The sequence below is a fragment of the Canis aureus genome, chromosome 27, assembly GCF_053574225.1.
Source record: "Canis aureus isolate CA01 chromosome 27, VMU_Caureus_v.1.0, whole genome shotgun sequence".
NCBI classification, from domain to species: Eukaryota; Metazoa; Chordata; class Mammalia; order Carnivora; family Canidae; genus Canis; species Canis aureus.
The window spans coordinates 41,864,165-41,876,729 of NC_135637.1; the positions used below are offsets into that span (position 1 = coordinate 41,864,165).

At 39.9% G+C, this 12,565-nt stretch overlaps 1 protein-coding gene across 2 annotated transcripts in view; it reads right to left on the reverse strand.

Annotated features, from left to right (window-relative positions):
- PCDH15 (protocadherin related 15) overlaps positions 1–12,565 on the reverse strand; it is an 869,139-nt gene that overhangs the window by 452,236 nt on the left and 404,338 nt on the right. For both annotated transcript variants that reach the window (XM_077874888.1, XM_077874887.1), the window contains exons 7-8: positions 6,311–6,430; positions 2,303–2,413 (exon numbers count right to left, since the gene is read on the reverse strand). In XM_077874888.1, the coding sequence (XP_077731014.1) occupies positions 2,303–2,413; positions 6,311–6,430 (231 nt within the window). The remainder of the gene's footprint in view (positions 1–2,302; positions 2,414–6,310; positions 6,431–12,565) is intronic.

The following is a 12,565-nucleotide window of genomic DNA, read 5'->3' on the forward strand; positions in this document are numbered from 1 at the left end:
TTTTAAAAAAGATTTTATCTATTTATTTATTTGAGAGATGGAGAGTATGAAGGGAGGGGGAGGCCAAGGAAGGGAGAGAATCTCAATGAGCCTCCCCTGGGCTCAGAGCCTGACATGGGGCTCGATCCCAGGACCCTGAGATCACAACCTGAGCCCAAATCAAGAGTCCAAGGCTAAATGGACTGATCCACCCAGATGCCCCTAAATCATCCATTTTTAGACAATAAAGTTCCAGTACATAAGGACCTTAAAGAATACTGTAATGATACGAGAATATATTTCAAGCATTCGTCTTAAGTGTATTTGTGATTGCTGGTTGGCTAATCTTCACAAGAACTCTGTGTGGGATGTTTTATTAATATCCTCATTTTACTAGGTAGGAAACTGATGTACAGCATATGCCCAAGGTCACACAGCTAGTCAATGGCAGCACTGACATTTAAATCCAGGCAATGTCGTTCTAGAATGAATGCTTTTGCCACAAAATTGCACCCACTGCCTCTTCGGAGGGTCATGAGGGTAGATATCATCCTATGCCAAAAAAAATCAAAACAAAACAAAACAAAAAATGGAAAGTATAGTTGAATAAATTATAATTCATCCTAATTTTGGTATATTCTAAAACCACTAGAAGAATATATCTCTGAAAGTTTTTAAAAACACAAAAAAGCTTATAATCTCCTGTATTTAACATTCACATTGTATACTGTATGATTCAAATTTATAAAAATTGTTATAGATAAATTAACCTTTTCTTTAATTTCTTGCCAATTCCATTCCTTCCTTTCGATGATTCATGCATAGGCTTCTATTTCATAATTTTAATTTTATCCCTGAAATGCTAAAAATTTAACACTCCCTCCGTCAGTTATGGGCAGTCTAGCAAATTGCATACAAATTGTTCCAGATGTCTTTATAAATAATTTAAATGGAATAGCAACTCAGATGTTTTAGCTTGCATTCCTTCTTTTTTTTTAAATACCTCATTTAAAAAAGCATCATAAAAACTAGTTTTCAAATATATTCCACAACAGTCATACTTTTCCTTACATTTTATGAGAGATTCTAAGTCAGGCAAGGGAAACTGTATTCTTTCTTCTCATTTTCATTTTCATTTTCATTTTCATGGAAATAATATTTTACATTATTTTTTATTTTTTTGATATAATATTTTATTTTTTTAATAATAAATTTATTTTTTATTGGTGTTCAATTTGCCAACATACAGAATAACACCCAGTGCTCATCCCGTCAAGTGCCCCCCTCAGTACCCATCACCCATTCTCCCCCACCCCCCGCCCAGAAATAATATTTTAAAGAAGATTTCAGGGTTTTGAGGAGCTCTGAGATGCTCTCCCCGGTAGATGTCACTTTTTTTATATCTGCTGGACACCAAGACGCTGAATTGAAGTTGGGTGAGAGAGGACTTGGAAAGAGTTTCCTTGCAGACAAAGGAGGAATAGACTAACATGAGAAGAGTCCTAGTTTTGCTTCCTTTCCACCTGCTTACACTCAGCCTTGAAATGCAGTTGTGATGCTACGGCTGTAGTATTGACTAGCATCTGACAAATAAGACATTGGAAAAATAACCAAATTTCAGGAAACGGGCACAGTGCCTAAGGAGACAAGTAACCAGAGTAGTCCTTGGTGACTACTTGAGTAGTCAAACCAATCCTTGATCTGCATAAATCTAAGGATTTTATTTAAAAAGTAATAAAAGTCTGCCTTATGTAAGCAACTGATTTTCCTGCTGTGCACACAACCAGGTTACGGTCACAGTAGCTGATGCCTAGTGAGCAACTATTCAAGAGATCACAGCCATGGGGGAAAAGGTTGCCAACTGGACAGTTTTTCTCTTCCTTTAGTGTACTCTGTACTCTCTTGGGCAGTTAATAAAAATGCAGGTACTCCATTTGTACCCTTTGAAATGTTTATTCAGAGGATCTGAGGCTGGGTCCGGGAATCTGCGGGTTTAATATATTCCCAAAGTGATTCTCCTGCTGATGTTACAGGCATCCCACTTTGAGAAACACTTTGGTGTGAGCCGAAGGCAAATTATTGAAGAGTGGGTATGATTCTGAATGAAGCAAACAGTGTGTAGAAACAATCCCCCTGCCCCATTCCATCCCCTTCCCCATCTAGAAGAATATAATATCTAAATTCTGCTGTGGGCAGCCCCCACCCACCTCTCCCCACCCAGTGGAGGCCATCACACCAACCACTCTCAGAGCACTTCTATAGTGTGGGTGAGGGCTTACTTCATAAGTTCCCAAGAGGGAAGCTAGGAAAATTGAATACTCACATTAGCTTGGATGATGACAAAGTACCGAGTCTTGTCTTCATAGTTGAGCCTCTTCCTTAACACTACATTTCCAGTCAACATGAGGGGAATTTCGAAGGTGTCATTGGATGTCTGAAAACAGGGAAAGGGACAGTCAATTCCTTCGAATACAATATGAATTAGAGGATGCGGTGTTGCAGCTTTAGTCCCTTTGAAAGTCACAGAGAGCATGCTTACCATCTGAAAACGGAATACTGCCTGTGGGCTTCAGATTTAAGACTCTCATTTCTTTTTTTTTTTTTTTTAATTTTTATTTATTTATGATAGTCACAGAGAGAGAGAGAGAGGCAGAGACACAGGCAGAGGGAGAAGCAGGCTCCATGCACCAGGAGCCCGATGTGGGATTCGATTCCGGGTCTCCAGGATCGCACCCTGGGCCAAAGGCAGGCGCCAAACCGCTGCGCCACCCAGGGATCCCTCTCATTTCTTTTTTTAAAGATTTATTTATTTGAGAGAGAGAATGGGGGAAGGGGCAGAGGCAGGGAATCTCCAGCAGACTTTCTGCTGAGCACAGAGCCAATGGGCACTTCATCCCAGGACCCCAAACCAAGATTTGGACGCTTAACCGACTGAATTATCCAAGCGCCCCAATATGCTCATAAAAAAAAAAAATTTTCCATGTTGATCAGTGGGTTCCACCAGAGTCATCTGATAATAACCAACTGTGACAATATCTCATGTGATTTTAGGGTTACCTCTCAATAGCCCTGGGATACTTCTAAATCAAAGTTCAGGTATTTGGAAATCCTCTCTGCTACCACCATTTGTTTGCACCAAAGAGTTCAAACATGGCAATTTGTGATTTCTATATAATATCCATTTTCAACATTGGTGTCAGGGAAGGAAGATTGGGGAAGGGGATGAAGGGGAATGGTGAATTGTACTTTGTTCAGTGAGCTCATACTTCATTACCCAGAGCAGGTCATTCTTCCAATTAAAAAAAAAAAAAAAAAGGAAAAAAAGTGCATTCCTGGCATATCTCCAAAGACAGGAAGAACCAGACTATTTTGGAAGCCAGAAAAATAAATGCTTTTGCTTTAAATCTGGCCAATCAGTTCAGCATCTATTCATCCCTAAACTCATTCTGGGTTTATTTTAGATAAAATTCAATGAAAATGATGGCAAAAGAAAAGAAAAGGGGAAAAAAAGAAAAGAAAGCTCAATTTTTAAATTTTAAAAATTTTTAAATTTTTAAAAGAAAGTCTATCTGGCTTGAAGAAGAATCAGAGCATAGATTTTGGGACAACCAATGCTGATGGAAGGGGGGTGGTGAACTAGAAAGAGACCTCAGGAAGGAAGAACACAAATGCCACGTATAAACTGTGTCCAAGGTGTGTGTGACCTCTAGACCACACCTGCATGAGGCCGACTAGAACAGGTGCACCTGTTCAATCTACACAGAATTGAGATGCGAGCTGCACCCAAGAGCTTCTAATTCAAGTCCAACAGTGTTCTCTGGTAAATTAAAAACAAACGTATGGACAAATCTTCTCAGAGGAATATAAGAGAAGGAAGTCTCTATGCAACAGAGCATTCCCAGTGTCCAGGAGGGAGTTCAAAACAACTTGACCCATCAGTGAGATCTCTTTTCAGATGGAAAGATCAGGGAACACCAATGTTAGGATAAGCAGATAAGGATTTTTAAATCAGCTATTTTAACTATGTGTGTGCTCAAGGATGTGAATAATATGCTCACTGCAAGTGAGACCATGGAAAATACCAGCAAAGATATGGAATCTCTACAAATGTGGAGCATTTAGACCTGAGGATTATATTCACTGGGAAAACAAAACAAAAACAAAAACACTGGACAGGTTTATTTGGAAATTGGGACCCAAGTTGTCATATTTTTATTTCTTAGGAGAGAAGGGAAATCTAGGTCTGCATGTGAAATTTCCTGATTTTTAGATATTGTCTCAAAAATGATTTAAATTAATTGATGGCTGAAGGCATCTGTGTGGTTCAGTTGGTTAAGCTTCTGACTCTTGATTTTGGCTCAGGTCATGATCTCAGGGTCGTGGGATAGCGGTGCACGTGGGGCTCCACAGTCGGTGGGGAGTCTGCTTGAGATGCTCCCTCTCTCTCTCTGCCCCTTCTGCTCATGCTCTCTCTCTCTCTCTCTCTCAAATAAATAAATACATAAATAAATAAATAAGTAAATAAATAAATAAATAAATAAATAAATAAATAAATAAATAAAATACATTCTCGAATTTGTGGCCAAACAAAATATCTGTGGGTGGAATGAAACTCGAGTTCGTTAATCTGGGATTTCTGCTAATGAATAATGTTGCATCAGTTGGAAAACAAACACACAAAATGAACAAAACATCCTGAGATTTTTAAGTAGAACCAACCCATCTCTGCTGTTATCATTCCATCCACGGTGGGACTAATTTGAAAGAAACCGTAATTGTGGCTGCAAAAGCCAGAGGAGGCCACATTTTCAGATTAAATATGTTTGTCGTCTACACAATTTTCTTTTGAAATTAAGAAAGTAGCAGACGAATAGCATGGTGCTTGTCATAGAAGCAGAGTTACTAGCATTTGAACAGTGACAGGTACAAACATCAGTAGGTAACCGAGGTTTTTATGTTAAATGTCCGTGATGGCTGAAGGTGGGTGCTCTCTGTAAGGACGTGGCTGGGTTAATGCTTTCTCTCCTGATACACCCTAAATTAGTTGCTCTCATGTTGTCTTATTCTTTTGCTTCATCACAATTAGGGACATTCCCAGAGCAAGTCTTTATTTATTCCACAGAAGTGCTAGCTTGCTAGAGTACACTTTTCTTCTTCTGTAATTTGGACACTGCATGTGGCTGATTGGCTTATGCAATCGATAGGCCGTAAAAGGTACATATGATGTTTTATGCTAAGCCCACAAATTTTTGAAAGGGGGACACATTCTATTGCACAGGTGACAGGAAATTTCAACTTCACAAACTTCTAGAAGATCGTTCCTAAGGAATGCATTTTTGTCTCTTGTGATGCCTAAACCTTGGATAGGATTGTTTTTAATGCAATGCAATAAATAGTTCCCCAAAACTCATGGCCCAGCTGTCCTATACTTGCTGGGCATTTCAGTTTTTACAGCATGAAGAGTAAACATTAGGAAATGACCTTCACAAAATGTAAGCTAGAAACACGGCGTGCACATGCAATTAATTCTTTTAAAAAAACCTACATACCTACATAGTATAGAAGGCAACTGGTGCAGAAATGAAAGGCGCAGTCGGCTGTCGTTTCTGCTCTTAAGGAAAAGTATTTCTCTTGTCTTTTTGTCTTCTGCTCCTTCTTTACTCTTTTCCACTAGATTTTCTGTGCGACTCTTCCTCCTTATGGTCCCTCTCCTGTCCCACCCTCTTACTTCCCCATCTCTGTGTCTCCCAGCCTCTGCCTACAAGCATATGGAGACACATGTGGTGGGGGGCAGACAAATAAGCCAACCGAAACACCTCCAACTCTTCCTTAGACCCTGCTATGCCCGTGGGATTTTCTTTTTTTCCTTTTTTTTTTTTTTTTTTTTTTGTTCCCTGAATATTTTGAGAATTTTAATAAGTACTGAACTTTTATATCAGAACACCGTGGAGAGGCGCTTGGGTGGTTCAGTGGTTGAGCATCTGCCTTTGACTCAGGGTGTAATCCTGGGGTCCTGGGATCGAGTCTCACATCAGGTCCCTGCAGGGAGCCTGCCTCTCCCTCTACCTGTGTCTCTGCCTCTTTCTGTGTGTTGCTCATGAATAAGTAAATAAAAAAAATAATATAAATAAATAAATAAATAAATAAATAAATAAAAATATAACACAAGTGGTTGAGAGACTATAGTTTTGAGATAATTCATAACAGCTGAATGACCACTACTAATGGGGCTTGAGGAGCTGAACATTGAATAACACGGGAAGTATCAGCTGAAGTAATCACTATTTTCATTCCTCGTGGGAATGTCACGTTGCAAGTAGTGTTGACATACCGGATCATCTGGATTGTATTGGATAACATATTCTATCTGTCCGTTTGGGCCATCATCTATGTCCGTAGCTCCATTGTCTCCCGAAAATCCGGTGAATATCGTGGTGCCAACTGGAGTGAGCTGAAAATAAAATAAAATAAAAACTGTCACCTCCCATTTCATCAACAGCACACCAGAAGTGTTCCAGCACAAGCCCAGCCTTTTGTGACACAAAGGAAGAAAGCAGGTCCACAGCGCTCTCTCTCTCTCTCTCTTTTTTTTTGGGGGGGGGCGGGGACAGGAGTTGGGAGGAAGATCACTTTGGGTATGTTATAGAGAAGGAATTAGGGGTGTTAGTTCAGAGGGCAAAACTCAAGCTAAGGAGACCAGTTAGGAGGCTGCAACGACCCAAGGGAGCAATGATAGCAAGACTAGGGAAATGGCATGTGTCTAAAGAAAAAATAAGTAACAGTAGACTAGAAGAATTAACAGGTCATATGCCAAGTAGCCATAAGCAACCAGAAAGATACAGCCATGAGTGCAAGCCCACCCATTGGGTTGGACCTTCTTGGAAACTGGGAGTGGTGGAGCCTACTGTGCTATACCTCCAAGGATACTTCGGTTGGACACTGCCGACTGCTTCTTTCAAGAGCTGGCCCTCGCCCCAGCTGGTAGCAGTAGACCTTTCCAGTAACTTTCACCTCATTCCTCCCTCACTTGGGTTGCTGGAACCTCAAGTAGGTTTCAAGACCAAGTGCAGATAAAAGTGTGGGTGAGGATCACAGAAGCGTTTCAAAAGAATCCTTGCAAAGCTGACATAGGCATTCCCGTAAAGGCCGAAATTTCCATCACTGTGGCCTTAGCTTTGGGTAAAAAATAGAAGGCCCTAACTCGGTGTGAGGCCCATTTGGACCAATTTATGACCATTAGCATCTTAGCCCCTGTGGAGAAAATGCACCTACTGTTCCTCCTTAAAAAAATAATAAAATAAAAAAAAATCCTGATGCATTAAGTTATTGACAAGCTAGAATTTAAACTGTATGAGGAAGTGAGCATCTTTATTTTAAAATCAAAGAGCATTTCAGAGAGATCTATGAAATGATATGCTGCTGGAAGTCTTAGGAAGAGATGCTGGAGCCAGAGGTAGCCTGCCTGTCAGAGGAGGGAGAGGGCTGGGAGTTCCTTCTCCCTTTGCACAAGGCCACTGAGCGGTAGGTGCGGGCGAGATGGCCAGGTCTCTCCATTTTGGATTAAAATTAAAACTTAACACAGCATACCAGCCCGTGATGCGGCATTTGCCCTGCATATCTAGCTTTATTCATTGTTGCTCTCCACCAGAGCATCACTTTTATTTTCTCTAATGTGAAGGTCGGTCATTCACTGCAGAGTTTTCCTACATCCAGGGTTCCAGTCCTCAAGCTTTAGCTGGAATCCCACTCATTAGTTGCATTTCCAGTTAGGGATCGCCTTCTCCTAACCCATCCCTGACAAAGCGTTCCCTGTCTCACAACAGAATAAAGTGCCTTTTCTGGTTGTGCTTGCATCTTACACTTTTCTTCCTTAATCGCTGTGTTGAACCACGAATAAATGGATTTTTGCCAATAAACGTAACCTCTCTGCCTCTATGGAGCAGAGGCTTTTCTTTTCTTTTCTTTTCTTTTCTTTTCTTTTCTTTTCTTTTCTTTTTTCTTTTCTCTTCTCTCTTTTTTTTTGATTTTTAGAGATATGCTATGTTAAGTTTTAAATGTGATTTTTTTCATGGAGAAATTGAAAGAGATTGAAAAAGAAAGAGTCGTCTCATTGACTCCTGTTTTCAGGGGGGTACAAATCCAAACCTCTACGGGGGTCCCCCAAATAATGTGAATGAGTGGAGCCAGCCTGATGCTCTCGAGGCCCAGCTGAGAGGCATATATTTTCTATGAAGTGGTGGCTGCTGCTTAGCCCCAGCAAAGTCTTGTCCTAATGGAACACAGTCTTGTAGGAGATACTCTAATGTTAAAAAGAAGCATCTTGGTTCTAAGGTTGGCCATAGATTTTAAAGACTTAAACTCTGAATTAACTGGGCCCAACAAAATATATGCATGAGGTACAACAACCACAGTATTTTGCAACTTCTGACTGAGAAAAAAATAATACAAATAAGATTAAAGAAACAAGCCATCGATACAAAGTCGTGGGCATTTACAAAGTCAGACTTCCTGGCAGGAGGGTCTAAAAGGAAACTCTGACTTCCAGCAGGTCCAACAGAACACAAAGAAGAGAAAGGTGATGGTCTGAGCAGCACATATGAGAACACGGACACATGGGGATGGCTCAGGGAAAATGTGACTGAAAGACTTCTAAACTGACATTTTTCTATCTTTTTAAATGTAAACCCTGTCCCAAAAGATACTGTGCTTTCTTAGAAAAAATCATCTCTTCTTACGTATACTTCCGTTTTTAAATTATGAAATTTAAAAAGAAAATAATTGTGTTGCAGGACTGATTTAAAAAGTCAAAAAGAATCAAAACAAAAACAAAAAGGAAACACAAAGACTTCAACAGTAGGTGTGGGCAGATTTTGGAACTAGTATGTCCATGGCTACCATCTACCCACTGAGGGGACATACAGTCCTGGACTAGACTGGTTGTGGGGAGGGACCCTGAAGTCCCGAAGCCAAGGGCACAACACAGGTATGAAGGGGAAGGAGGAGAAAGTGGGAGAGCTGGGACCACAGGCCAGTGGGCTGGGGATGCTCCGTGCGGCATGGGAAGGCTCAGGAGGAGGTCTGGGGAGGCTCAGGAGAGGGCTGGGGAGGCTCAGAGGAAGGCTGGGGAGCCTCAGGGGGAGGGCAGGGGAGGCTCAGGAGGAGGGCTGGCAGGCTCAGGGGAGGGCTGGGAGGCTCAGGGGAGGGCTGGGGAGGCTCAGGGGGCTTGGGGAGGCTCAGGAGGTATGGGGCCAGGGAGCAAGAGCATCACAGTGAGGAGCCAACATGTGCCCAGAGCAATCCCAGCATTCTGTATCTAACCCATTGTGCCAGCCCATTTATTTATTGTGCACCTAAAAGATCCAGAGGTTATAACAAAGATTTGGTTTATATCAAATCACTATTACAAACACCAATTTTTTAACAATTTTTTTTTTAATTAAAAGAAGGCAACGTTTCAACACATTCAATAGCGCTTTGTCTGTCCATTATGCAATATTGGGGCTTAAGTTGTGATGACACATCACAGGTATTTCGAAGTAAGACAAATACACAAGAGAAAACCTGATGACTCTCTCACCTGACAGTGTAACAGTTTGTCTAGCATTCGACTGCATTTTTACTACACGGTGACATTATTTTCTTTTGGAAATTTTAAATTATGTAGACAGGTTGACAGTTTTCTGCATGCTGGCTTAGCAATATAAATTCAATTTGATGAGATGTAAAGTTTGAAGTATTATTTAAATATGTAGGGGAAAAAAAACCAAACAACTAATCTTGCAATTGAGTCTCAAAATCCCAGATGCAAAGGAAACCTCCCTGATGATTTGGATAGTAATGGAATCGCAGTTGTTATAAGAAAAGAACTATTTTTAGTGAAGGAGAAAATAAAGCATAATATTCTCTACATCTCAACATTTTCTACGTTTCCCAGTCTTATTCAGGATTAAGTTTCTAAAAATAAATATTATATGACAGTATTTGGCTGGAAAAGATGATTTGAAGGATTTTACTTCTCACTAGGTGATATTTGCAAATCCAAAGACATATTTGCAAATTCAAAGACCCTAACCATGAAAAAGCTCTATATTTTTCTTCAGCTGTCCAAATGCTTTTGAAACTCATAAAAGGCAACATAAAAGCTATAGCGCCTTAATATATTATCATCAATGAATATTTTCCCTCTTCATCATCCACAAGTTTGTTTTATATTTAAAAATCACATTTATAAAGAGGTGTAATTTTTAATACACGGTCATTTAAAGTAAAGCAGACATTATATTTTTGGTTGCCCTTATAAACATTCACTTAGTGACAAAGCCCAACAAAAACCATTGTTGGACTACACGTAAAAGGATTTACTATGCATTTGTTTATGGTGGTAATTTAGGCTAATCCAAAAAAGTATTTCAATTTCCATCACTCTCATTTTAAGACTGAAGCTTATTTTGGGTGCCCCCAAGAGAATTTATGCGCCCACATATATTCTTACTATTCCTTGAAATTACAAGTAGAAATATGATGCTACAATAAATTCTATTAGTTTATATCTTTGAGTGGAAGATAAAAGAGAAACAATTGCCTAGTCATGGACAAAGAGAATCAATCTTGTCATTCCTATAATGATATCATAATAAAGGTTATGAACGATCTCTAAATAGGATTTTAAGCTCTTTCTTAAAAGGAGAATTTAGGTCCTTAAAAAAATAAATGGAAGGCATTTTTCTAACAGCATTGGATTTCAGCGTTGTATTCTGCTCGGGTGCTGTCTCTCTTTATGGTTTCAGTAACAATTAGATTAAAGATTTTTTCCTCCAACTTTGAAAATGTGGCATTTAGTTGTTGACAGGAAAGGACTCAGGAGATATGCCTCGTTATTAGTTCAGCATTTACATCGACTAGTGAGCTCTGCTCTCTTCCGTAGTTGTTTGGGCCAACATCTTAAGCATAGATTTCTCCTACTTTCTTCAACTGCTAGAATAAGGAAACATCCCCACGAAGACATACACCAGGTAAAATGCAGCACTAGCCTGGGTCAGAAGTGGACTGCACTCATTTATCTGTGATCTTCCACTCATATGGTCCACCTGTTCAGAGACAGGCTAGGGCGAGGGATGTTTAAAGCTAATATAAGAGAAATAAATAAGCAAAAAGAAGACAAAGCAGTTTTAATCTTTATATGGAAAGTCTGGAGAGAGCAGAAAGGTCCCAAAGAAATCGCCCACACTAGATGCAAACAAGCAAAAGGGGGTGGGAACATGCAAAATGTCTTAAAAAAAATAGTAGATTTCATTCATTTTCATCATATGTAAACCCACCAGAAGTAAGCACATATGTAGGTACACACGCATGTATGCACACTCACACTGCATAAATATAAATACACACAGATCAACATTTCTGGTTGTCAGTACAGGAGGCATGCCACCTTGGCACTTTGTGAATTTCTGGACACGACGTAGAGGTTGAAACATGACAGTCAGGCTGTTTGTTGTAAGACTGTGTTGCCCTATACATTCTAATTCACAGTTTTCAGGGCACATCTGCCATGAACATTTCAACAAGTCTCAGAAATACAAATTTGGTTTTCTGAAGGGCATTCTAATGCATGGGATGATTATCAGCTTGGGCAGCTGCCCGAGGGTGTCACTTACTTATTTAGTTCATGTCTCTTTCCACAAATGATTTTATACAGCTATTGGGAAATACAGAAAATGCATAGATACATGCAAATGTAAAAGTTAAAGAAAATCAAAGCAAGAAAATTCAGTATTTCAGCAAGATGCATAAGATAGATTAGAATACGAACGTGTGTGAAAAATGGACAATTCTCAGATAACTGTTTATATTCTTGTGATCCGTGGCTAACTGAAGTCACCAAAAAATTATGAACCATGCTCCAAAAAAGTGAAGATGTGTCCTCAGCTACAAGCTTATTTGCAATATTTCCCCACGGAAGCATTGTGTTCACGGCTTCATATAAATACAATTGATTCTCATTAGCCATGGTAATTATGTTGTGTGAAGTTACCATGAACACTGAATTAACAAATACTGAACCTCTGCTTCCAGAGAGAATCCAGGGTTATCACACCGCTGGGGGGAACACAAGCTTAGGAAACTGCCCGCCTTTGGTCACAACATTTTCATCAACCAATCAATATATAACCTTGTTTTATGTGTACTTCTGTTTAAAGACACCTTATTTAATATGTGCTTTTGATTCACTACCACTTAGCTCACAGCCAACAGCACTATAACTCACGCCTGAATAAAATGCACCTAACACATATATTCTCTCCGTAAGGTACAATCTGCCTTCTTGGGTTAGGAACACAGATGGCCACATTCTGCAGCGTGACACTGGGGGCAAAATCACCAACAAAAGTACAAAGATGTGAACAATGTGGCACTAACTAGACTGGAAAAAGGACACTTGTTTACCATAGGAGACATGGAACAAGTCGGCCAAGCACCATCTTGTTTGGCCTCAGTTGGAAGTGTGTACAGGGGGTGACTCAAAGTTTTCATCCCTCTGTACGTATCTGTGAATGACTGGGGAAGTTTGGCAGGTATTGAACCTGGG